Genomic DNA, 25,662 nt, shown 5'->3' with positions numbered 1-25,662 from the left:
CTTGGTGGAAAAGCTGCTTGGATTTGCTAGACTGAAGATGCATTTGTAATGTTCCTCTATCCAAGAGACACACAAACCAATGTCAATTGCACCTTCCCCTTCTGCAGCATTCTGGCTTGCAAAACCTGCACGTCCCAGCAGTCATTGTGCATCATGTCCTTACACCAACATGGATAGCACTTCTGTATTCCTATTAGGTATGACAATATGCCATTGTGGAGCTCCAGGAGCCTCATTGGGTGTCTTTCAGCTCACACCATAGTTCTTCATTTCTCAGGGGTTGCCTGTAGGTTCTTCTGAAATGAGTAACAGTTACAGAGACTAGCATCTCAGATCATGAAAGAAATCCCATTGTATACTCTTTACAGCCTAGAATAATTGTTCCAAATGTTTAAGTGACATTGCTTTTCACAAAAATATTGTTTGCTGAAGGAAATCATTTGAGTTGAGCACTGATGAGCGTACAGGTTGTTACTGCAATTAAAGCTGTGCTTTATGTTTTATTGTCTTTTAACATATTTTTGTCAAGTAAAGGAATAATAAGAAAGTACTTCATTCTCTTGACAACACATTACTGACATGTATCATTTTCTGTTCACTTTGCTAACATCAGCTTGCAGATTTTCATTTATTATTATTATTATTATTATTTGACTCAGTAAGTAATCCAGTAGTGGATTTAGCTCCCTTGTGTGGGTTTTGGTTCTTTACCGAGGCTAGTGGAGATTAGAGACCTTTGAAAGGCCCAATAAGATACCTTACAAAAATAAATAAATAAATAAATAAATAATAATAAAAATCCAGCCTGGTGTGTTAAATAGGTTTGAACAGTTTCTCTGTAATATTTAGCACATACTATTATAAAACTTGAACTTGATCTGATTTACAGATAATCCTTTAGAGTAGTATCATAAAAATGTATGAGCATGTAAAATGAAAAGGAAAGTAAGAAGAGCATGTGTATCTTAATAGACTAAGTACAAAAAATATTGAAGTATATATTCTATTGCTTAAGGCAGAGTAATAATAAAAATTGCAATAAAAAGAAAAAGTAGAACATATTTAGAAGAGAAATGACCTGTCAACCTCAACTGTAAACCAGAAATAAAGTCGGAAGCATTATTTCTAACACCAGGCATTAGATAAGCCAACCACAAATTCTGAGACTTTTTAATAAAAAGCAAATATATTATTTAGTAGACTAAGTCTCGTCAAAGGTGTTCAGTATGCATGGGCTTACAAGCGCTTGAGTATGCATGTACTGACAGGTAAGCACAGACAAATAATTAAAAAATAAGAAAAACAACTGAAGTATTCTGTACATCTCAGAGAAAAAGTCTGATTTTATTTCCCTGAGTGTTTACTGATCGTTTGAGAAGAAATATGCTTGATCTTGACAACTGGAAAGGCAGTCTGAAGAACTAATAAGAAGCACCATCATTGGTCTCTAAGCATCTTGAGCATTGCTTCCTAAAACATAGATGTATGGACCAAGATTCCTCTCTTCTGTTTTTTAGCTCTCCACAGTTAAAACTTTCGAGTTCACTTAGGCTTTCAGATGATGATGAGAAAGGATAAGTTACCTTGAAGTCTTTGGAGATGGCTCAGCTATGTACTGAGAGCTCTCAAATTCAGATTTTTCAGACAGCTTTGCAAAGCTAAGCGAGGTGAATCCAGGTGAAGGTCTATACAACCATACAACATGTGTCCCACCATTCCAACAACAGAAAGGAACATTCCCATTACAAAACAACATCTTCAGAAATGATATAAGCAACAATATGTACTTTAACTACTATACAGGTTTTTCTCCATTTCTCCCTTTCAGCTTGATCAGTCTACAACTTCCTCGTAAGGGGGTGTCGAGAGGCAGGAGACCTTTTCTCCATTAACACCAGTGACAGGACCCGCGGGAACGGGGTTAAGCTGAGGCAGGGGAAATTTAGGCTCGACATCAGGAGGGGGTTCTTCACAGAGAGGGTGGTTGCACACTGGAACAGGCTCCCCAGGGAAGTGGTCACTGCACCGAGCCTGTCTGAATTTAAGAAGAGATTGGACTGTGCACTTAGTCACATGGTCTGAACTTTTGGGTAGACCTGTGCGGTATCAAGAGTTGGACTTGATGATCCTTAAGGGTCCCTTCCAACTCAGGATATTCTATGATTCTATGATTCTATGATCCCCTGTCTCTGTAACCTCTGCTACACTTTTTGGAACATAGATGTCACCTTCATCTCTGTCTATAAGCACACATTAATAGCACTGCATGAGCAATAAATCGCCATAAATTCGCCTCATCGCCAATATTAGAGAGCTTATTTTCTATCTTCTTTGAAAGACTCCAGATGACAGAGTTTAACTTGCAGATTTAAATTCACTGCCCCTTTTTCTGCAATACTGGCCCATTGATTCTAGTATGTCTTCCCTAGGTTAAATGAGGTTAGAATTTATTCTATAGTGTTCATTTAAGGCTGTATCACAGGAGAACTTTCTGTTTCACTGCTTTGAAAGTTGCCTTCATTAAAAAGCCCTATTTTAGGTTCCCTGCCATTTTAACTTCAAAACTCTAATTAATATAGGACATATTTTTAAATTGGAAGTCAAAGGATACTGCATCTCCAGAGTTTAAAGAACAGTCTTTGCAGAAACTTGTAATTGTTGGCCATTATGGAACTATTCTCCTAGTAAATTTAAGCTCAAAAGTGGTTTCTCATAGTGTTTTCAAACACCTTTTGCATTTAAATCCTGAAAATTTATGTGCAGATTGTTTTTGAAGAAAACAGGCTTTAATCGGTAGTTTTAGCCCTAATCCACCTCCTGGTGATTTGAAAGAGTATTGTGGGTCTAATCCTGCTCTTGCTAATTCAATGAATAAGATCTGACAGTACACATAAGAACATGCACGTTGCCTCTATATTGGCTGCAGATAGGAAAATACCCCTCTCTTTCTTCTTAAGCTGTTCTTGCCTTCCTCAAATATTGCAGATAGAATCTGGACTTAAGGTTTTAGGGTATTTTTTACAGAAGAACGATAAAAAAGATTGCATTAGACTCCACAACTGCTACCCAGAGACCTTGAGAGACTAGGATACCAAAAATATCATCCATGACTGTGTAACAGCAGGATTTGTACTCCAACAAAGCAAAACTGATTGTCTGTAAAAGGAAGACAGAAATATTTTAATGAAGTCACCATTGCAAAGTGATGGGTTGGTTTTTTTGCTTTTTTTTAATAGTGCCATACATCCTTTAGCAAGAACTACCCTGTAGCCCTAATGCATTTCTTGCATAACAGCTCAGATAAGTAAAAAGGGCTAGATATAATGCAGTAGATGACCTCCAGAAATTCAACTCTTTTATGAGAATAGAATAAAATAATTACCTATGGTGGTTTCACCCTGATGGGCAGCTAATCTCCACCACAACGTCTCTCTCACACTCCCTCCTCAAAGGAAGAGGAGGAGAAAATTCAATGAAAAAGGGTTAAAGGATTGCGATAAGGTCAGGGAGTTTCCTCACCAATTACCAGTATGGGCAAAATGGACTTAGTCTAAAGAGATTAATATAATTTATTGCCTGTTACCAACAGACTAGAGCAGTGAGAAATTAAAAGCAAACTAAAAACACCTTCCCCCCATCCACCCTCTTCTGCCACCGCCCCCCAAGCGGCACAGGGGAACAAGGGAATGGGGGCTGCGGTCAATCACTGACCTTTGTATCCGCCACTCCTTCACGGTCCCCCTCTGCTCCCGCGCCACGTGGGGTCCCTCCCACGGGATGCCGTCCTTCCTGAACTGAGCCTGCGGGGGCTGCCCACAGGCAGCAGCTCTTCAAGAACTGCTCCCACATGGCTCCGTACCACGGGGTCCATCCCCCAGAAGCAAACTGCTCCAGCACGGGTCCCCCACGGGCGGCAGCTCCCCCCAGACCCCCTGCTCCTGCGTGGGCTCCTCTCCACGGGCTGCAGCTCCGGCCCGGGGCCTGCTCCTGCGGGGGCTCTCCATGGGCCACAGCCTCCTCCAGGCCACATCCACCTGCTCCACCGGGGCTCCTCCACGGGCTGCAGCATGGAGATCTGCTCCATGTGGGACCCATGGGCTGCAGGGGGACAGCCTGCTCCACCAGGGGCCTCTCCACAGGCCGCAGGGGAACTGCTGCTGTGTGCCTGGAGCACCTCCTGCCCTCCTTCTGCACTGACCTTGGGGTCTGCAGGGCTGCTTCTCACTCCTCACTCTCCCATCTGCTGTGGTGCATCAGTTTTTCCCCTTACTGAAATCTGCTGTCATAGAGGCGCAAACAACACTGCTTATTTGCTTGGCTCTGGCCAGTGGCAAGTCTCTTGTGGAGCCTGCTAGAGCTGGCTTTTATCTAACATGGGAAAGCTCCTGGGTTCTTCTCACAGTGACCACCCCCGAAGTCCCCCTGCTACCAAGCCCTTGCCAAGTAAACCCAGTAAAGTATCAAAGTAATTGCATCTGACATGTCCAAATGATTGTTGGAAAGAACAACAGTGTTTATCATACTTCTTGTTTTACATCACATTCTGATTTATTTTTCAAGGAATATATTACATAGTTTTTTTTAACTGTTGACTTTTTTGGGTTTTGTTTATTTGTTTGGTTGTTGGTTTTTTTTTTTTTTAAGGATTAAGTAAATTTGTTCAGTCCCTTAGCTACAAGCTAAAATGCATCAGTTACTTGGACTGTCATGCAATTTTGTTTGTCTTTAGTGTTTCTCCAGCACTATTTAGGTCACAGTCCTCTTACTGCACTGAATATTTGTACTAGCAAGAATTTGATATCACAGTTTCATTCTCACACATTGATTGTTTGCTTGCTTATTTTAATAGTCATATAATATTTATGTATATAATAGTTGTATATATACAACTATATATATATTGTTGTATAATTATTATGTTAGAAGGACGAGGGGTGCAGGTGAGCTGAGTCACTAAGACCACTGTCTTCCAGTCACCAACAACCACACCCTGAAATGTGGTCCATATTTCCACTGAAGGTCATCCTCTCCTCAGAGTAGAAGCAGTGCCCCTCTTCCTGTGGGATAGCTGCAGCACTGAGTAGCAAACATAAATAGCTGCTAGGTTGCACATCTCTTCTGGGCTGATGAGATGAAGTACAGTCCTGCTGTGTAGTCTATGCCAGCACAGCACAGAGCTTCAGTTCGTAAATGTCTTGAAAAGGTGACAAACACATCTATTTGGTTCTCTTACCTAGCATTTATAGAACTGAATCAGCAAATGGGAGGACTGCACATGTGGCTGTCCACGTAGATAAGTTTATAATAATTCCTGAGCAACCATTTCCATGGGCACTTCTTTCTTCTCTTTATGCCCGCTGTTCTTCTCTCTGTGAGATTATCCTCATGTTGGTGACGCCGAGATTTATATGAAAGCAAGATCCCAAAGGCTGTAGGCCATGATCCTATAAAGTTGAGATTGAATGACTAGACAGTAGTTCTTATGAAAAAGATCAAAGATCACCAGTCAGACGGAATATTCTTAGTCTGGGGAGAGGAGACAAAAAGCAAAGTGGAGTAATATAAAAACAGAATGAAAAAGTACTACTCGGCTGTGTTTTGGTTATTGGCACAGACAGGAATTTCTGCTTTATTTCCAAAGAAATATCTATTAATTTCATCTTCTATTTTGTCTCTTGTGAGCGTTGATCTCCTGTGATTCATTTTATCCATTCATTCCTACTCCTCCTGAACAGGCACAGGCCAGTGATATACCTGCACAACTACTTATTAAAGACATAATGTTGGTAATACAAAGTAGGGATCTTCTGGCTCCTAAGGCAAATGAATTTAGTAGTTAATACTGATGAGCACATTAAGGAGGCCTGGAGAGAGGACTTGAATTGCTATTATCTGACTTATAGTCTCGTAATAGCAAAGTTTTGTGTAAAAAGAAAGGAATACTCTCCTAATATTTACAACCAAATTTGACCTACTTTGAAGGCAATGAAAAATGGTTTATTGGCTTCTCAGATGTCTAACACCCAGAACTGATCTATGCCCTCCAGCACAGCAAATCTGAGATCTCACAGTCTAAGTTTACCAGCAGGGTGAGAGATGATCCAAAATGCCCTAGAAGAAAAGATAGCACGTAAGATGGGAGTCACAGTAATAAGACCATATGACTGAGCAGTATCAAATATTTGAAATGGTTTTACTTTTTCTGTGGAAATTATTGTTATTTCCGTTTTGTAGTGCTAGAAGGATTCCTAAATGTAGATATGAAAAAGAAGATAAGAATGCTTTGGCCCACTGCTGTGCATTTTGGCTGTGGCAGTGGAGTAAACTCTGTGCCCCCTATATCCTCCCTTTTTTCCCAAACAATTTCCTACTTTAAGAAAAGTGATGCAAACACAGCTGTGGGGAAAAGCAAGGCACTAAAAAGAGAGACTCAGCAGAGGGCCTAGGAAAACCTTCGGTGTAGTATTGGATGGAGTTAAGTGGGGTGCAAGGAACCAGTGCCAATGTGAGAGGAGAGTATATTCTGAAAAGGGATATGAGAAAATGCTGTGGTCTCTTGTAGAGGATAAATCAATATGAATTATACAAATTATCTTATGAAGTAATGTGCCTTATCATCACAAGAAACAACATTAACACTGGCAATAGGGTTCTCCTCCACAATCAGAAATAAGTTACTAGCCATAGTACAAAAATCAGACACCCAAAGCTGAGAGTAGATGCTCATAAAAGAAGCTTACTGAAGTAAGTGAAATTGTTGTTGCAAGTGGAGAGAGGCCAGAATCTGGTCCTCAACTGAAGTTATACTTCACTTTAAAATATTCTTGAAAAATTTTGAACAGCCCTACTTTTCAAACTATGACGACCCAGCATGTTAAATCTCTGTGCTAAAAGCCAGTTTTAAGAGTCCTTGCAATCATGAGATTGCAACAGTCTTTTCCCATAGGAGAACAGAAGTCACTTCTGGAGGTATATATAGGTAGCATGGTACAACATCCACAGCAGTGATACTCAACCATATCTGTCACTCCTCTGACTCTCAAACCACATAACAGCTCAAGGCCGGTGGGTCATTTCTTCATCCATTCCCTAGACATATAACTCTGTACAGATTTGAAAATCAGGGGGCAATTACCAATCCACTATATGGAACAGCAAAGCTCTGAGGTGTATCATCATTTTGCACCAGGACTGCAGCATCGACTCTCTTCCAGATGCCAGCTCCATCTCCAAAGCTGTGCAGTTATAATATGTTCACAAACAAGAATGTACCCATAATAAGAAAGTCAAGGAGAAAAGGAAGGAAATCGGTGTTCAACACCCTGCAAACAAACATAACAGCAGAAAAGGACAGAAGAGTTGCTATATAAAGGTCTCTAAAAAGAGATTTATACTCAGTGAGAAGCAAAACTAATTTAAAATGCATGAAAAGGAGAGGGTTTGGCAGTCCTCATTAAATTGTGCCTGTTGTTATAGAGATAAAAGAAACACAGTTTGAACCAAAAGGTTGAGAAGAAATTTAAAATCCGAGGACAAAATTTTCAGTGAATGGCATAGTCAAAATTAAGCACAAGGGCTGTCAGTTATTGCTGAGAGCTCCTGACTGATTTTAACAAACAAAAAAATGAACACAATGAATATAGTTATACTTGAAGCGGAGACAGGTAGAAATTGATAGGTTACTCTTTTATGATGGGGCCTTGAGGTCAAGCTAGTAACTGGCTCAGGAAATATATTTCAGCTATGGTCAGAGAGCTGGTCAGGAGTAGCTTTACTTGCTTAGTTTTTGTTTACATCAAGGGGTCCAAAAACGCAGCCTGCAAGACCAAGATAAATGATCTGCAGTATATTGCTTTTATAGCATTTTCAATTAAAAATGGGTTTCTGAAGGTTTGCAGAAATTGGAGAAAGCTTGTGTGAGGTTCAAAATGTTCAGATATCACTGGGGAATTCATTGCTCAGTGGATAAGCCGGAGTCTTTATTTGCAGCACAGAGATCATTACTGGAAAGGTAACTTTTACAGTGCTTCTGATGTCTGATATACCACAGCATTTGTCTGAGCATGACACACAGCCTTTGGAAGGGGAAAGAATTACAGTGGAGGCACAATATTAATGATTCTGAAAGTCTCGTGTCACAACCCTGAGTACTGCAGTATCTAATTATTAGGCATAATGATTTACACAAGGGCTGTGCCAAATAATGACGAGAGAATTAGATGCCTAAAAATGGAGTCTGCCCTCCGGGCAAGGTCAGTGTAGCCAGTTGGTGGGAAAAAAGCCAAAATAGTACTGTGGGACTGAATTTTTATTCCCTCACAGAATCTAAATCCATGTTGCAAGGAGGGCTACATTGTCCGTGAATACACACTGAACCATCATCTTAAGTGAAACACATTTGTCTTTCAAAACCTGAAGAAGGGAGAGGATAGGGTAAGACTTTTCTTCCAAAACCCACAGAAAGATGTGCAGGTGCTAACTCTAAATTTAAGCCTTGATGTTTATTGCAAACCACATTGGAGAGCTGGGATCAAAAAGCTTCTCTGCATTAAGAGTTTGACCATCCATGAAAGCTCCAGTCTCCAAAAGCTTTACTCATTGGCAGGTAAAGTATTTTCTCTGTCATTATTTGAAAATAAAAATTCATTAGTTAAAAACTATACAGAACTTCTTGCAGCTGTGGTTTGATTGCACATTTAAAACAGCACCAAACTTCAGACTTGGCTTTCTGAATATTTTGGTATTTTGTGAAATATGTGCTGCACAGGAAATGATTGGGAAAAATCCATCTCCAACATGATTTCTGGAGCACGTGCATGGAGCACCTACATTCATCTCTCCAGTCAGAGAAGTCTCACACAATTTTCCCAAGCGCTAGGTTTTACTACTGAGTAGTTGCCAAACTCTCCATAAAGATTCTGATATGTTTAATGAACACCGAAACTTTACAAAGTAAAGTGTAAAAACACTATAGAAAGGATGCGTGATAGTCCAGAAGCTCCATTTCTGAGGGATCCACACGAAAACTCAAGGGTTATCAGCAGTCTCTAAAAAGTGTGATTTTGGAAGGGCTTTGGCACGATGTTTTTAAACATTATACACAACGGAGAGGGAGACATTTTCTCATACACATCGAAAATATATTTATTTGCTACTTATGAAAAGAATAGTAGAGGTCAGTATCATGAAGTATTATGCCTGAATAACCAAGAGGATTGGTAGCAAGATACAGAACCTTTCGGTTACGGGACATGAACTGAAATGAGAATGGGGTTAGTAGTGGCAGAAAGTCATTGTCATGTCATTGCAGTTTGCTAATGTTTAGAGATTCTTGGTGGCTTGCGTCCAATTACTAGCACATAAGAGGTCACATTACAAAATGCATTATCAGAATTGACAGAGGTAGATAAACACATTTCCACCGTTTGTACCATGCTACTACTTTTCCACATACAATATTATCCTTTAAAAGTCATGTCAAGACTCAAAACCAGTGGTGAAGCATTCATTGACAAAGTTGACACCTGCACAATCTGATGGAGGACTAACTATTGATTCAAAATGTCTCATGTGTAATAAATGCAAATTTTCCTATTTAAACTATGTAATGCCAGGCTTTTACAGCTTGCCAAGTTAGTGCATGGCAGGTGGGAGGGTGAGGGTTAAGCTGTTCACATAGTGAGTAGCTCACACAGGCTTTTGGTTTCTTTGCAAGAAAAGAGATAACTATGCTCGGCTGAAACAAATTACTCTGCCAGGAAAATTTAAGAGGATTGAATGCTGTAGCATTCCCTCCTTTTTTCAAGGTTTAGGGAAGGGACAGGACGGGACGGGACGGGACAGGACGGGACTTAGCACTTAGCACTGATAAAAAGCTGAGTTGTTAAGAGCCTTGAGTGAACTCTGGGGGCTTTTGCTTTTATTTTCCAAGACTTGAAGTACGTCAGTTGTTTCGTTTTTCCTGGACTTATCTGAGCAAGCTTGAAAATCCCTGAAAATTGGAAAAGAATGAAAAGACGATTAGACCAACAGAAAAAAAAATAGCAAATGTGCTGTTAAATCTAGAAACTTTCACTGATGTGTTTCCTGAAATATATTTTAAATGGTAAGGCATGAACAGTACAGGCTGAGGGTTGACCTGCTGGAGAAGAGTTCTGTAGAGAGAGACCTGAAGTCCTAGTGGACAGCAGGCTGACCATGAGCCAGCAATGTACCCTTGTGGCCAAGAAGGCCAATGGTATCCTGGGGTGCATTAGGAAGAGTGTTGCCAGCAGGTCAGGTGAGGTGATTGTCCCCTTCTACTCAGCCCTGGTGAGGGCTACTAAGATGATTAGAGGACTGGAGCACTTGTTGTATGAGGACAGCCTGAGAGAACTGGGCCCATTTGGCCTGGAAAAGAGAAGACTGACGGGAAAACTCATCAATGTGTATAAATATCTGAGGGGAGGCTGTCAAGAGGATAAAGCCAGTCTCTTTTCAGTTGTGCCCAGCAACAGGATGAGAGGCAACAGGCACAAACTGAAGCACAGGTGGTTCTGGCTGAATATAAGAGGGCACTTCTTTGCTGTGAGGGTGGCAGAGCACTGGCAGAGGTTGCCCAGGTAGCTTGTGGAATCTCCTTCTCTGGAGATATTCAAAACCCACCTGGATGCCATCCTGTGCAACGTGCTCTAGGTGACCCTGCTCAGCAGGGGGGTTGGACTAGATGATCTTCAGAGGTCCCTTCCAACCTCATCCATTCTGTGATTATAAAATTGTCACAAAAATGATGAGAGCTGAATTTCAGAGGAGAAATAACAGTAGAGGTTCTCAGAATAAAATTACTCTCCTGAATATTTGCCTGAAAGGGACACTAAAATCTTGGACTGTGATAAATCTTCTAGTGCACAAAAGCTGTACAAAGACATTATTACTACCTTAAAGGGAAAGTTCTTAGTCTTATCCAAGTATTGTACGTATGTGTGTGTGCATAAAACTATACTAGAGTAGTTTTCAATCTGGATTTAACAGATTTAGTGTTAGCATTAGAGAAAAATTAACTGAAATAATCAATATTTGACAGAGATCCCTAGAGACTTAGGTCAGTAGCAGTGTAATCCTGGCACAAGCTATTTTGTGTTTTTCATCTTTGCCTGAAGGATTGTAAAAAATAATAGTGGTCCATTGGTGGTTGTGCTAGCCAGTGCTGAGCATGATGCAATAGACTGTTTTCAAATGATGAAAATCTGAGATAAAACAAGTAACAAGAAGGAAAGGGAATTCTGATTTTTTTTTGTTGTTGCTTTGAAAGACAAGAAAATAATTCTGTTTATTATCTCAAGAACACTTTAAAAGTATTTTTGCCTTCATTATTTTTAATGTATTAAACTCCAACTTTATCTAGTAGGATTAAATATGTAGAAGTTAAGCTAGAATGTTTTTATGTTACAAGGCACACGAAAGGGTGACAACAGGCCTGTAAAGCAGACTGGGTACTTCTAGTACTTTGCTGAAAAAAGCATCACAAGGAGTAACGGATTTAGTGGGAATCGTCTCTAGATCTTGGTCTGCTCATTAGAGCACTGAACAGCACTAATGGTAGCAGTGGCTAAGCCCACTGTTGCTTCACTCAGAGTTTCACCTGAGCGTAGAAGCAGCTGGATTTGATTGCTAAGTGAAATCAGCTCACTGATCTCTGTGCTGTGCCCAGTAGCTGTCACAAAAAAAGAGACGCATGGCTGTCCTTGCAGACTTCCACAGTGCATTTCTAGTGTTAATGTGATTTATACTTGGCGCAGTCTGACCTGATGGCTAATATATACTCAAGAGAAATTTAGGAATGGATTGGCAGATCAATGCTTTGTTTTGACTTTGCTGCTATTTAACATAAGTATTGCATCTGAAAGAAAATCTGTAGGAGAAATTAATTACATAACATTTTCAGCAGTATTTCTGGGATGAAACAAGAGCACTGGACCCAGATTGTACCTAATCACAACACTAATAGGAAAATTCTCACTCACCTCTGCTGAGGCAAGACAGCATATCAAAACATACCCTCGGGCTTCAGAAACATTCCATTTGAATAGGAACCTAAGTCCATATTTCATGACACAATTCTGATTTTATTCACTATGCTGAAAAATTTACTAAACTGAAGAATAAAACGCCTTTTTTTTTTTTTTTTTTTTTTTTAAGTCTTCTGAAGTGTCTGAGGGAACAGTGAGCATCCATGAACCTAGGCTAGGTAGAAGATATTTAGCAGCTGCCTTTGAAATCATTTCCCAGGGAGGATGTGTTAAGCCATAGACTGTCCTGCTGGGAACTAATGGAGCCTGGAACTGGACTCTTTACAGACAAGTTGGTGTTGTCAGTGAAGTCCACATTGCTCTGGTTTACTGCTTGTAGTATGGGTTCTTTATTCAGTCTTTACTAGGTGCTATGGCCAGATCGTCACTAGAAGGCATTGCCCATCATTCATCCCTAATCTTTAATGTAAAGAGTGGCTAGAGACGGTGGTACTTTTGAAGACAGAGATTTTTATGTTCTGATATTGTTCATGTTAATGGCTTAAGTAGGAACTGCAGGAAACTACTCCATTGTATTTGTATCAATTTACTTTAAATGCTGTGTATCTGAGCCTGGTGTGCATTCGTCCTGGTTTCTATTTCCCTATGACGTATAAAATACTGCCTCTTAACTTTGTATTCCTTTGTAGTTCTCTTCTTCCAAGAAAGGATTTTCAGAAAGAATAAAGAAAAAAAAATGTATTCAGAGGACAAAGGTGTATTTCTGTTAACCTAAGTGTTGGTACGGATCTAAGAGTGCATTTTCTTTCTCTGGGTAGCATGGGTGCTGTGTAAGCTATATCGTTTCAATGATCATTTTGTAAAAATTTTGTCACAACAGTCGTCAAAACTCCCATGCTGTGCCAGAAGTCTAACAGCTCTGTTTTCTCTGTCAGTGATAGAGATCTAGGATGTAAGACAAATATTACCAGCCCCACCAATAATAAGATTTGTACAGAGAAATAACAAGGATGAGAAATCACATATTAATGTTGTGAATAATAATAACTTATTGTCCAAGCTGGCATCAGAAAAATAAGCTATTCTGAACTTGTCTGTACTACTTTGAATACCATGTGCAGTTCTGGTCCTCTTTTCTCGTAAATAATACAAAAGAATTGGAGAAGAAAAGGGCAGAAGGTATGATCAAATACAGGGAGTAGATTCTGTATGGGCAGAGTAGGACTTGTCAGTCTCGAAAAGAGATAAGGAAAATAGTAAGAAACCACAAGTAACAGGAGCAGGGTGGCTGGAGATCACACACCAGCTGCTTTTTCAAATACAAGGACCTTGTTGGGAGCTTCATATGGAGCAAGGAACCGCAGTCAGAAGAGTCTAAAGGAGACCGCGCATAGCAGACCAAGGAACTGCCAATGTTGCAAATGCTAAAAATGTGTGTGTATTAAATGGAAAAAAATAAAGCCTATGCAAATGTAATGCATTAAGCACTAACTACAAAGAAATTGCAAATTACTCAAGTACCAGAGCTGTAAAAGGTTGGAGGTTGGAAGAGCATTCAGGGATATTATCATGTATATTTACCCTATTTTTTCCGTATAAGTTTGTTTGTTCAAGGTTAAATGTTGGAGACTCAAATACGAGTCTAGACAAAGCTTTGATCTGGCTTGTTACTGGTATTTTTTGGTTCTTTTCTGAACTTTGACAAAGTTGGCCAGTTTATTCTATGTATATGTGTTTGTGTGTGGGTACATGCACTGAAAAAAGAACTATTGAAAAATTGAGTCCTGACTAAATACATACTATGTCACTGATTTTAAGAGCAAAGACCTTGGAATATTTTATTTTAGGGAAGTAAGTCAGAATTGCAGGAGCGAAGATCAAATTGTCAATTATTTTTTTCCTTTGAGTTACTGTTGGTTTCACACAAAATAGACTGAAAAAAAAAAAAAAAAAAGGAATGTCTACAGACCCCAGAAAATGCAAAGTATCTGAGTGACAGTATATTCTTCCTGTAATCATTTGTACCATCTTATGAATAATTATACAGCAAAGCATTTATTCTCTGCTTATCACTATGGTATCTCAAAGACCTGAAATTCTGAACTAATACAGCAAAGTAATAACTGAAATTCATGTTAATTAGATATAGTATTTGCAGGACTATAGATAATTTTAAGAAATGAAGACATTGTTTATTTACCTCTTCCTCTCCACTACACTCTCTTAACTGAAAAAAAAAAAAAAAAAAGAGAGAGTTAGTTTTATCTTATTCTTCTAAATCTAGCCCTGGATCATTTTACATTCACATACAGTGGTGTTTTAAAAACAGAATTCGCTCCTAAACTACAGTTTAGATACTTTTAAAATTGTAAATGTACAGGTTGAATCCTTAAGGCAACACAGTTTAAATGCTTATTTAGAAATTCCACTTAAACTTATTACCAGTAGCATTTTAAATTATCAGTTGTAGCATGTAATGTTGAAATAAATGACTAATTAGTGTCAACTTGCCAGCATTTAGTCACCAAGCAGCTTGGAAGCTCTAGGGAACAGCTTCATAACAATTTAAAGCACCCTCCTTAGACAAAGACACCATTTTGCAATTGTCAGATATAATCTGACATCTCTATAATATTGCCTTATGTGTTGCACTTCTTTTTCTACTCTCAGAATGGATAGTTTCTTTTCTTCACTGATGGCATTTTTCCAATTGGTTTTAATGTTAAAATGCTTAACTGATATCTGCTCCCTATCTAAGATTATCTGTATAGTCCTAAGAGTCTGTCTGTGAAGCAAGTTGGCAAAGATCTGTTTATTCACATGTCCATGGTACCACAAAAGCAAGGTTTAATCAGTCTGTCCTTTCTGAGGGAGAGTGTGGCAAACTATCTGATGAATATTATTGCTGACATACAGTCCTCTGTATGTAGAACTGTACTAAGCTGTACTAAGCATGAAATCCCACCAAATACATGGCAGATCTCTCATCGTATAAGCATCTCCATCACAGGAGCTGGTGCTGGAACCTCCAACTCTGAGGTACTCCATTATGGGTTGTGATGTTACACCATTTAAACAAACAGACAAAAAAGGCTAAAAAAGTGCTTAAAAGCACAAGCCAATGCTTTCCTCGGTGTGCGGAGACCCTCAGTTGCAGTTGCTGCAGTCTCATGTCACCATTTGGCAGGAGAGGGCTTGGGCACTCAGTGCTTCCAAGTGGACATGGGAGGGCAAGAGCAACTGTCCTTCCTACAGAAGCCTGTTACAAAGCAGGTTGTGTGAGGACAGGCTTTGCCTGCAAACTCTGAAAAAGACCCATTTTCACCTATGAGTTTCAATAATGGCCAGCACATTGTGGGAATCACAGTGATTTTGGTAGTACTAGGAAGGGCAGGTTGAAAATTTTGCATCAAGAATATTTTTTCTGCTGTGTTACTCTTCTTATTCATGAAGAGTGTCTGATCCATTCAAAAATATTCTCTTTTTCAACAACAACAAAGACGTATGTTTATTTTTGCCTCTGACAACTGGGGAAAAATATAAAACAACAACAAAAATCCCACACCTCAGTAGCATATCTGTGCAAGTGTGACACAGTTGAAGGTCGGCTGAGCTTTAGCCCTGGTTATTTAAATAGACACCATACAACTTTAAGCAGATATCATACTTCTATAGTGCTTTGCAGCAGCTCAGGAGCAGTTAGGATATTAGCTTCTCCTATGGATTGAAGGTGACATGACAAAAAAGAAACATAAAAACATTTTTTTAATCTTCCCATATTAGTATTTCCTGGTAAGCATAAGGAATTTGGTCATCTGAATCTCTGCTTTGACTGCAATAATTCAGAAGTGTTTCTAATGAACGAGTCTTAACTTTTTAACATTCAAAAGTTCCTTTTTTTTGTGACCTCTAAATACTGAAGTCCACCTGTCCACCTTGGAAATCTGCTTAAGTTTCTTGGATGAAAGCCCTGGCGCGTGCGCACACTAAAAAAATCTGGAAACCTTGTATTTCAGAAACTGATAACTCAGACAGGTACAGGGGCAGTAATGTGTTACTGTCTGGCAAGGCAGGTTCGACTCTGGCCCTGTGGTCCGGAAAGCCCAGGGAGCACTGCTGCTCTTGAGAAGCAGATGTGCTCTTCATCATTCATGAATGATCATTCTGGTCAGTGCTTGCGGCAGCATTCATGGACCCCAGAGGGTACCACGTCCGTCACTGCTGAGTTGAAGAGAGGGCTATTGCAACAGAGGGCCCTTCACAGCAATAAAAGCAGCCAGAAAGATTATTTGTGATTCTGTACAGAATCTCCCTAGGCTGGAATAAAATTTGGAATAATGCATATAATGTTCTGCATCTCACACTAACAGCAATATTTTGTATTATTAGAAATTACTTTTCCAAAATCATTAGGCTATTTTAAGACCTAGGTAAGGCTGCAGATTCATCATGATTATTGTTAGTGTCAGAGAGGCTGGGAATTGGTTTTCTTGCTTTCTCCCCAATGCTGGAACATTACTGCATGCCTGACTGGGTGGCTGGCTGTCCAAAAACAAGGGCTGATGAGCAGCTGTGTGATTGCAGTTTAGAGTCTTACAGAGCAGCCTCTGGGGCTCTGCATGTGGTCCCAGAGAAGGGGAAGGTGTCATCAGCCAAAATGGAAAGCCAGAGGGCACTTCCCCACTGAGGGGAACTCACCCCACTGAGGTGGGCACCACACTGACCTTGCCTGGACTAGCCAAGCAAATGGAGGGTGAGGGACTATATCTGGAAAGAGGAGACAGCAGGGGGAAAACCAGCTAGACTAAATTAAAAAGGTCAGATTCACAGCACTGTGTTAATCACCTCCAGTACCAAAAAACAGAACTCTACCTGCTTGACATGCCAAATCCGCTGGGAAACACAGCCGTCAACTACACAGGTGAAAAAATGCGCCATTCTAGCTTCTGTATAGATTTTAGTTTCCGTAGATTTTTGTATTATTTTCATTGCTCTTTGACCATAATTTCACTTTCTTTTAAAATAAATAGTGTCAAATTAATTTTAATGACTTTTCATTTTTTACACCTCCATTATTTTCTGGTATGTTTTACATGTTTGAAAATAAAAATGTTACTAGCTTTCCCTCTTCAGCAAATATGATGTGAGCAGACAACAGACCTCAATCAATGTAATGTTTGTAAAAGAATGTAAATTAATTCGAAAGAGGTAGGACAGGGCAGAGGTATTTGTAACGTGCATTAATTTATTTTTTTTTGCATTTGCATTTCCATTTAATTTCAATGGCATTTATGCCCCCTAGTGCCAGAAAACGCTACTGCATCTAGGTTCTTTGAACGTTGACAATTTTTTCCCTTATTTGTTTGTGTCAGCCTAAATTATTTGATCTCCTTAAAAACGGACATCCTAGATTTATTCCTACTATACATTTCCTACAATTTCAGAGTTTTCTGTTGAGATCAGCCAGGGGGGAATGTTTCTGCCTAAAGTAAACTATTCCAAATTTGCATTTCTGATCTCTCAAACACACATAAAAATGTTACTACATAAAAATAGCTATATTCTTGTGATATGTTATTTTACCTTCTAGAATACACTTACTTTTCACTTGAAAAAAAAATTACTTATGTGTTCAAATGAATAGAAGTTTAAAAAAGCAGTATTGTCACTCCTATAACATAGAGATTGTTAAAGAAAAGACCTTATCTGCTCACATCAAGGAAAAATACCTAAAAGGTATGTTTGTTTCAGTAATGTCAGAACTTTAACTTATGAGATCTTTTGTCTTGGACCCAACAGAAAACAGTCCTCATTAGACTCAGAAATAAGACGTAGCTGATGATACTAAAAATACAGGTTCTGTTGTCAAAGATTTCTTAAATTATGGATATGCAACATTGGGTATATTCTACTCAACAGTCAGAAAAACAGTATCACTTTATTTGGTGGATGTCTGAGGGTTAGCTGTGCTGTGATAACACTTTAGGTACAGAATGGTCATTTGTAAACCAAAACACATTCATTTTTCCCAGGTTCCTACAACAGCTCACCCATTTGTGTGTGGTTCAGTCTGCAATTCAAGCCCCCAGATTTGTCATGCAAAGCTATAAGAAACATATCCATGTTGCTCAGATCAATACTCTGAATGATTCAGTATTTGTTTTCAAAATAAACAAATAGACTTCCTTACTGTCTTCCCTTGCAATAAGGAGTCAAATAAGCAGAAGTTGTCTACTACCTGCTGAATACAAACAACTGAGACAAAAGCGCATGCCTTTAAATCCATCCATGTACTATGTCACTTAGTGAACAGATAGCCATGAACCAAAGAAGTAGCACATGTCTGACCTGTCTGGACTACGTCCAGTAAAACCAAGGCATTAGTTTGATCATATAGTTTCTGACTTGTGATTTGATAAAACTTGACTGACACATCTAGTTTGTCGCATCCTTTTCACTTCCCTTTTTGCTAAATGAAGTAGAACATCCCCGATTGATAACAGGGATAAAACACAATGTCTCTTTTTCTTCACTCATCCAAGGCATAAAATATTGTGATGACACTTTTGATGTTGCAAAATTAGACTGTCAGCAGAAATCATAAATGCCCAAAACTGACTAGAGCTTTGCCCACAATAATAGATATATGTGGAACAGGCTATATACAAAGCTATAAAGAGACTGAAACTAAGAGGGGGAAAAAAAAAAAAAAAACATAAAGGAGAATATGTTTGCATTTACAGTCTGAATAGCAGGGAGAAAAGCAGGATAGCACTAGATAAAACCTTGAAATAGTTCCCTTTTGAAAAGTGTGAAAAATGTTTAATGAGATTCCATATTTGTTGTGTTTCCATGACTGAAGAGATCAGATTTGTTGCAGAAATCAAAATTTGTCTTAGGGATCAAGTGTGATTTTTCCACTTCAGAATATAAACACCACAAAGCTACCCTGCCATTTGAAAATTGAGTTATTTTTTAGTTTAGACTTTCCAAGGAATAAAGCAATTACAGATTGCTTGTAGGGAGATATTTTCCCTTCATTTTATGTCATCTGCTTCCGTTGATGATATTCACTGATATATGAAGTATAACTAAAGGTAGTGTTTAACCAGCAGAAGGAACTTCATTAACAATTCTAGTCATGTCTACACTAGACTAAGATCTGTGTCACTGTCCCAAAGGAGACCAAGTCTAACCAGTGTAAATGTAGTAAAAACTCCATTTTGTCATAACAGTGAGCAAATATATTTCTTACCGTGTTCAGGTAAAGTAATTTCTTGGCAGTCATATTTTCTGACTGTAATTTATTTAAATATCTCAAACACAGTGTTTATCAGCAGGAGAAAAACTAATTATGTTAGTCATTAATGAAGTGAATGATATTATTAGCATCAAGGAACGGACAAAGAGTGTTACATTTGGAAAATGTAGCTGTTGTACAACTTATTCAAGCTGAAAAAAAAGAAAAAAAAGCAAAAGGAAGTTATTTCAAAATAGGCAATATATCCATCTACCTTTCATTTTGCCCAGTAGGCAAGAAAAACATTGTGAAATACCTTCATATGTTAAAAAATCCTATTTTTTTTATTTCATTCCATAACATTGAGATACCATGAAAAGGTAGCCCTTTATGTCACTAGATAGGTTACACATAAACACTGAAATGTTAGACATGGATCTGCTAATGTTCCTGTCACCAACCCTAAAACATCAGTCTGTGGTTAATTCATATAATTATAGTGTCACACTATCAGCAGGATGATATATCTCCGAGCAACTTCAAACCAAATTAATTAGACCCAGAAATGCCTTCAGTCCACAGAAGCCATTGGTGACAATGTAGCCTTATGAAGGTTCTGCAATTTCACATTTCAAGTGATAATTTTAGGTATCTAAATATAGGTTTGGTAATCTAGTTTGATAGTTCTGTCCTAGTAATACTAGGTGTGTGTAAATTTTTCGTTTCAAGTTCTGGTTGCGTCAGGTTTGTGTAAATATATCCTGCCTTTTAAATAGCTTTCTCTTGATATATTTTGATTCAATTTCAGAGAATACTTGGATCGTATTTAAAAGATGAAGCAAAACAGTAACAATTATTGTAAACCAATAACATTTATGAGCAATCTGATCCTAGGCATCCTCCTCTAAAGAAGATTCAAGTCACCCACTGCCCCCACCACCAAATGCTCACAGGATGGTGCTGGGCAGCCCCCTCCAGCCCCACACCATTGACAGTCCTGTGCCTCCACTCACCACTGCTGGGGTTAGTTGGGTTCCAGGGATCCCATTCATCAAAGGGACCTTTATCCACTCCCCTGCCCAACAGTTGGGAATGTATCACCCCTGAGAGATTCTGGGCAGTTTAGGAAGATAAGCTCCAAAAATACTTATGTTGTGAGGTGCAAATGTTAACGGGATTGAACTCTCTAGTGTTTTTTTAATTTTTATACATGCTGTAATTGAGACCACCTATATTAATAACTTAGATTCTATTGGATTCTATTACATTATGTCCTTTTATCCACTTCTGCATGTCATAAAATCAACAATTACCAGCATTCAAATTCTAAGGTGGTGAGTTTTTTATTAGTACAAATATTAACGTACTTTTTTTCCTGTTAATATTTTACACTTGGGCATGCCTTATAAAGAAACCAAATATTTCTTTTACACAATATAGTCATGGTCAATAAACTAAGACTTGGTCATCTATATTATGTCTGCCTGGATGAACACTTATTTGAATCATTGAGTTAAACACCTTTCTCTTATCTTACAACATTCAAACCATTTATCTTCATCTACAAAGTGATACATAATCTCCTTCAGACATATGCTGAGCTCTCATTGCTATAAAGTGTTCTCTAACCATGTATAGATATGATGTCCTCAACCCTTTATCCCCCCCTTCTCATTATTAGGTGCACAATTTAGACCATGTGATTTGAAGACTCCACACACACACACACACACCTTCTCTATTATCTTTCCAGTTCCTGCTGAACTGATAGTTTTTTTTTTTTTGGGGGGGGGGGGTGTATTTGTTTGTTTGTTGTTGTTGTTTGTTTGTTTGTTGTTGTTGTTTGTTTGTTTGTTTTTCCAATAGCACTTTCTAAACACTGTTCCCACTGCAGTTCTATTACTTACCTTTTCTTGTTTCTTTACAATAGAGAATGTGCCATATCTCTGTTCACAAGCATATTAAATTTACCTGCTGCAATCTATACTTAACAGTAACTTAAAACACAGCACAGTTAAAAACAGAATGGTACTTGAACCTAATATATCTCTTTATTAAACTCTGTAGTTTGTAATTGCATACTTGTCCTGTAGAATATGGCAGAATACAGAGTGCAAATAGCCAATATCTCTTAATAACCTGTCACCAGAATCCCTCTACATACTTCTCAGCAGCACTATTTACTTGCTGGAAAAAAAAAAATCATAAAGAAGTGTGGTAAATTCAAGCCCTAGTAATTCTAAGAATTGCCAAGATCTGCAGTTAGAATTTCTTTGGTTGTTTCTTTGTGGTTTGAGTTTGTGGGGTTTGCTTTTGGCTAAGAGAAAATATATATATATATTTAAACCTTAGAAGGAACTTCTGGAGTTCAGATAGTCCAGCATCTCACTCAGAGAAGGCCTATCAACAACAACAAATTAGGTTAGACATGCTTTTGATCAACCAAGTCTTGAAAACCTCCAAGGACTGAAAGTCCATGATCTCCTGGGCACCCTGTTCCAAAAATGCTCTACCTTCCAAAATGAAAGTACTATATCAACTTAGTGAGACAATAGATTATTCAGCTTGACATCTAACTTATCAAGTGGTCTCCCTAGGATCTCATCACTGGAAAGCAGTGAGTTCTTCTATCAAACAAATAGACTAAGAACATGACTTAGATGCTGAATATTTTTTCACAGCCAGATCTGTTCTCATTGCAATAGGGGCAGCTTGGGAGTACTACATTAAGTAAAACATAGATGACTGCGGTTGATGGCCAAGATACCTAACATTAGCTTGAAATTAAAAATATGTGTGCACAACACTGGGCTTGCTATGTAATTTATGCATATGTATATAAAATATTTATATGCATCAAGTATGATTTGCAAGACAAATAAAATCTATTGTTCAATTAATTCATCTTGAAATTCAATACTGAGAAGAGATTTTGTCTTTACTAAGGGTTTTGTCTTCTCTAATCCAGGTATGGTGACATGGTGCCGAAGACAATAGCTGGCAAGATTTTTGGTTCAATATGCTCCCTGAGTGGGGTCTTAGTCATTGCTCTGCCAGTCCCTGTCATTGTCTCCAACTTCAGCCGTATCTACCACCAGAACCAACGTGCAGACAAGCGCAGGGCACAAAAGGTGAGATACTATTTTTTTCCTCTTTTGCTGTTGACAATAGATAAATTATGTCTTTTTATATGTTGTGCATCCTCAAGGTGAGTATGATTTCTTAGGAATATGACTTGAATGTATAAACTACATGCTGAGCCAGGGTTCCAGATGCAAATGCTGTGTTATTTTTAGTTTTAAAAATCATGCTTCGTTTATTTTCATTTATCAAACAAACAGACAAATCCCTAACCATTACTTCTAATATCTATCTTAACAGTCAGTTTCACTAATCCTTGTGTTTAATTCCCAGGTTCATTCTCTTGGGAATCTGACTATTTGGGACCTTGTTTCTTTAGATCTACTTTACTTAAAAGGCTTCAGAAAAGGAGCTGAATCAGGAAAAGACAAAGCGGAGGTCTTTTTTTGTCCAGCTTTCTTGACTTACTGAAGATCTCACTAAAATACTAACTAGCTCTGTGACAAGATATTTTTCTCCCTGGCTCATGTGAGCAAGGTCAAGAGCCAGGAAGAACTATTTACCAGGAAATGTGCAGCCAAACTTGGGTAATCACCATCATTTCCATATCACTACCAAATTAATAGTCCCAATCCACTTCACCCAACCTCATGATGAAAAGTATCTCATGCAGCCTCTATAGATACCTGAAGCCCTGATAAGGGAGCCAAGATTTATTACCTTCTGCTCCTCTGCTGCTTGCAGTCAAAAGGCTCTGGATGCAAGGGGTCTTGGATTTGGACTTTTTTTGTGGTCCCATGGCCTCTCTTCATGATTAGGGTAACTGTGCTTCTGTCTACACTCCAGCAAATGTACATCCCCAGCAGGCTCAGAGGTTCTGTGTGGTCCAGTGAGAGCAGGATCCCTGCCCACAGAAGGGTGCAGGCAGGTGACAGATGTGGAGTATGGATGTAGAGCAGGGGAATACAGGCTGCTACAAGCTGCAGCTGCCTCATATAGACAATAAAGGTTTAGGTCGGTCTGGCTACCTTTTTGACTGATGCCTGCATAGAAAGAAAGTGAAATAAATATACATAATGGTACCATCCTCAGAATATCTTAGAATCATGAGAAACTGAGGTACATTACTAAGAAAGTCAGTCATAGGCCTGGGCTGAATATATTGTACCCTTTAAATGGCCATATATTGTAAGAATTCTGTCAGGTGGGGAAAATGTCAATAACAGAAAACAGGAGTATTTTAGAAATGTAATACCTTTCTTGCTGGAGACACATGGAAACATTTTTTTTTCAAATATAGACTGCTTTGGTGAGCTAAATGATCTTACCTACTAATTCCACACATCCTTTTACATCGTGTTTTCTCCCATGTGCTAGTTCCAGCTGTATATTCCCCTCTCCCACAGCTGGAAAATTCAGAGAATACAACACTTTTACACTACATTGCTTTTGTAGAGAACTTTTCAATTCTGTTTATGTAACACTGGTAAAGAGTAAAAGAACCGTCTGTACCAGCAGTGCTTCATTACTGTGCTTCAGAGCATTGTTCCAGTCATGGATAAGAGATCTACTTGATCCCAGCAATCAATGTGCTTATTCTGAGCTTTCATAATGACTGCAGAAGCAACCAGCCTTACTTCAGATAGGCATAGTCTCCTACTGTATATTGTGAAACAAAATTTTCTATGTCTGATTTGCACTTTCCAGTGAGGAGGAGGGAAACTTGCAAAAATCAGATGGGCAGACTGGCTGATATTTCCTATAATCTCTTCCTGAATAGAAACTGCTTAGTAACTGACTTTTTCTCATTGGAAAAACAGCGAGCTCATTGTTTGTCACAAACAGCAATATGGAGTGATGAATGGCAATCCTGCAAAATCTCTTTCCCACTGCTCCCGAGAATAATGCCAACAGTAAGGATGAGAGATTTACTCTGACCATGTTTATTCCCTTCTTGCTTTGGAGAAAATGGCTTGGAGGTCTGGTTAATGTAGCACTGTGTGTGTTTTATTGATGTCTCCTGTTGCAAAGCTAATCTCTTCTCTCATTCTAAAATGACTGAGAGGTTATGAACTGATTGTTGCTCTGATGGACTGAAAGAAAAGTCAACTAAAAGAACTTCTTGGGTACAGTATAGTCCGTGCTTAGCAATATTTACCTATGAAGTATAGCTTTGCATAAGAATATTCAAGCAAAAAGGTTGAATTATTGAACTTTGAAATTCCTGCTTCATTCAAGGCAATAGAAGCTCTACACAGTTTTCTAAAGTAAATGTTTCTTAAGAAGCCACCCTTATTACTATTCTGTAAGGCCGAAGAACACAAGCTTGGAAGAAACTGCTGTTCTGTGGAGCACAGCATGAACCCTTGCAGGAGATAGTACTTCTTGTTGGCTACAACAGGCTTCCATCCTATTGAGAAGATTGGATATTGGAATTGTGGAACTTCCTTTACTAGTATCTCATATGTAAGTTTAATCAAGGTAGTCTTCAGAAATGACAAAATATCTGGGCTGTAAGGAAACTCTAGAGAGAGTTCCTCTTCAGTGAATCATTGAAATCTAGTGTCAGAAGAACTCAGAATTTTCAGCAGAAAAATGTTGTCTCCTGTTACACTGGCAGAAGAGACATATGACCACAAATATATGCATCTATTGAGTTATGCACTGTCATTCAGGTTTAGAAAATGTCACTTGCTTCTTTTAGGAAAAAAATAATAATAATAATGCTGCACATTGATGTCCAAGAGAAAATGGAATAGAGAAATTTACTTATATACCATCTCAGTTTGAATGCATTTTGAAGGAAGATCTTACTTCTAATCACGGAAATATATTGTCATAAAACAGACCTCAATATAAACAAACAAACAAAATAGATTAAAAGTAAAATAAAAATTATAAAAATAATAATAAAAAAATAAAGAAAAACTATCTGTGCTCATCAGAATATTTTCTTCTATCAGATAATAATGTCCAAGAATCTGACCTTTTCTGTCAATAAGTAAATAAATAATCCAAAATAGATATTCATGGGAGTTGACATTCAGGGCAGAACTAATTATGCTCTACAGTCTTACTACACTTTTTCCTCAAGCAGATTTATCACAACTGAGAAGATAGTTTTGAAGAAGGCTGCTTGTGGAGCTTCTCTCACCTAGAGACAACTTGAGGAGATTAAGTTATTTTCATTTCTCATCATTGTTTTCAGGTGGCAAATTTAATGACAGATATGTTGTGACTGGTCCATGTGGAAACGAAAGGAAAAGCAAAAGGAAAAAATAAAGGAAAAATGACTATTATCTCCAAAATCTGATTTAATACATGCTATTCAGC

General features: G+C 38.5%; 1 protein-coding gene and 1 long non-coding RNA gene across 3 annotated transcripts in view; one reads left to right on the top strand and one right to left on the bottom strand.

Annotated features, from left to right (window-relative positions):
• Window positions 1–25,662, top strand: part of KCND2 (potassium voltage-gated channel subfamily D member 2) — a 303,297-nt gene that overhangs the window by 260,870 nt on the left and 16,765 nt on the right. For both annotated transcript variants that reach the window (XM_083830907.1, XM_083830906.1), the window contains exon 3: window positions 22,217–22,379. In XM_083830907.1, the coding sequence (XP_083687033.1) occupies window positions 22,217–22,379 (163 nt within the window). The remainder of the gene's footprint in view (window positions 1–22,216; window positions 22,380–25,662) is intronic.
• Window positions 4,524–23,719, bottom strand: LOC310897387. Its single transcript, XR_014582271.1, has 2 exons — window positions 23,050–23,719; window positions 4,524–5,526 (listed from the first exon to the last, which is right to left on the bottom strand). It is a non-coding gene; the product is annotated as an uncharacterized lncRNA (long non-coding RNA).

The sequence above is a fragment of the Anser anser genome, assembly GCF_964211835.1.
Source record: "Anser anser genome assembly, chromosome: 1".
Classification (NCBI taxonomy): domain Eukaryota; kingdom Metazoa; phylum Chordata; class Aves; order Anseriformes; family Anatidae; genus Anser; species Anser anser.
The sequence above is the reverse complement of the archived record's forward strand: the minus strand, read 5'-3'. Positions and strand labels throughout refer to the sequence as shown.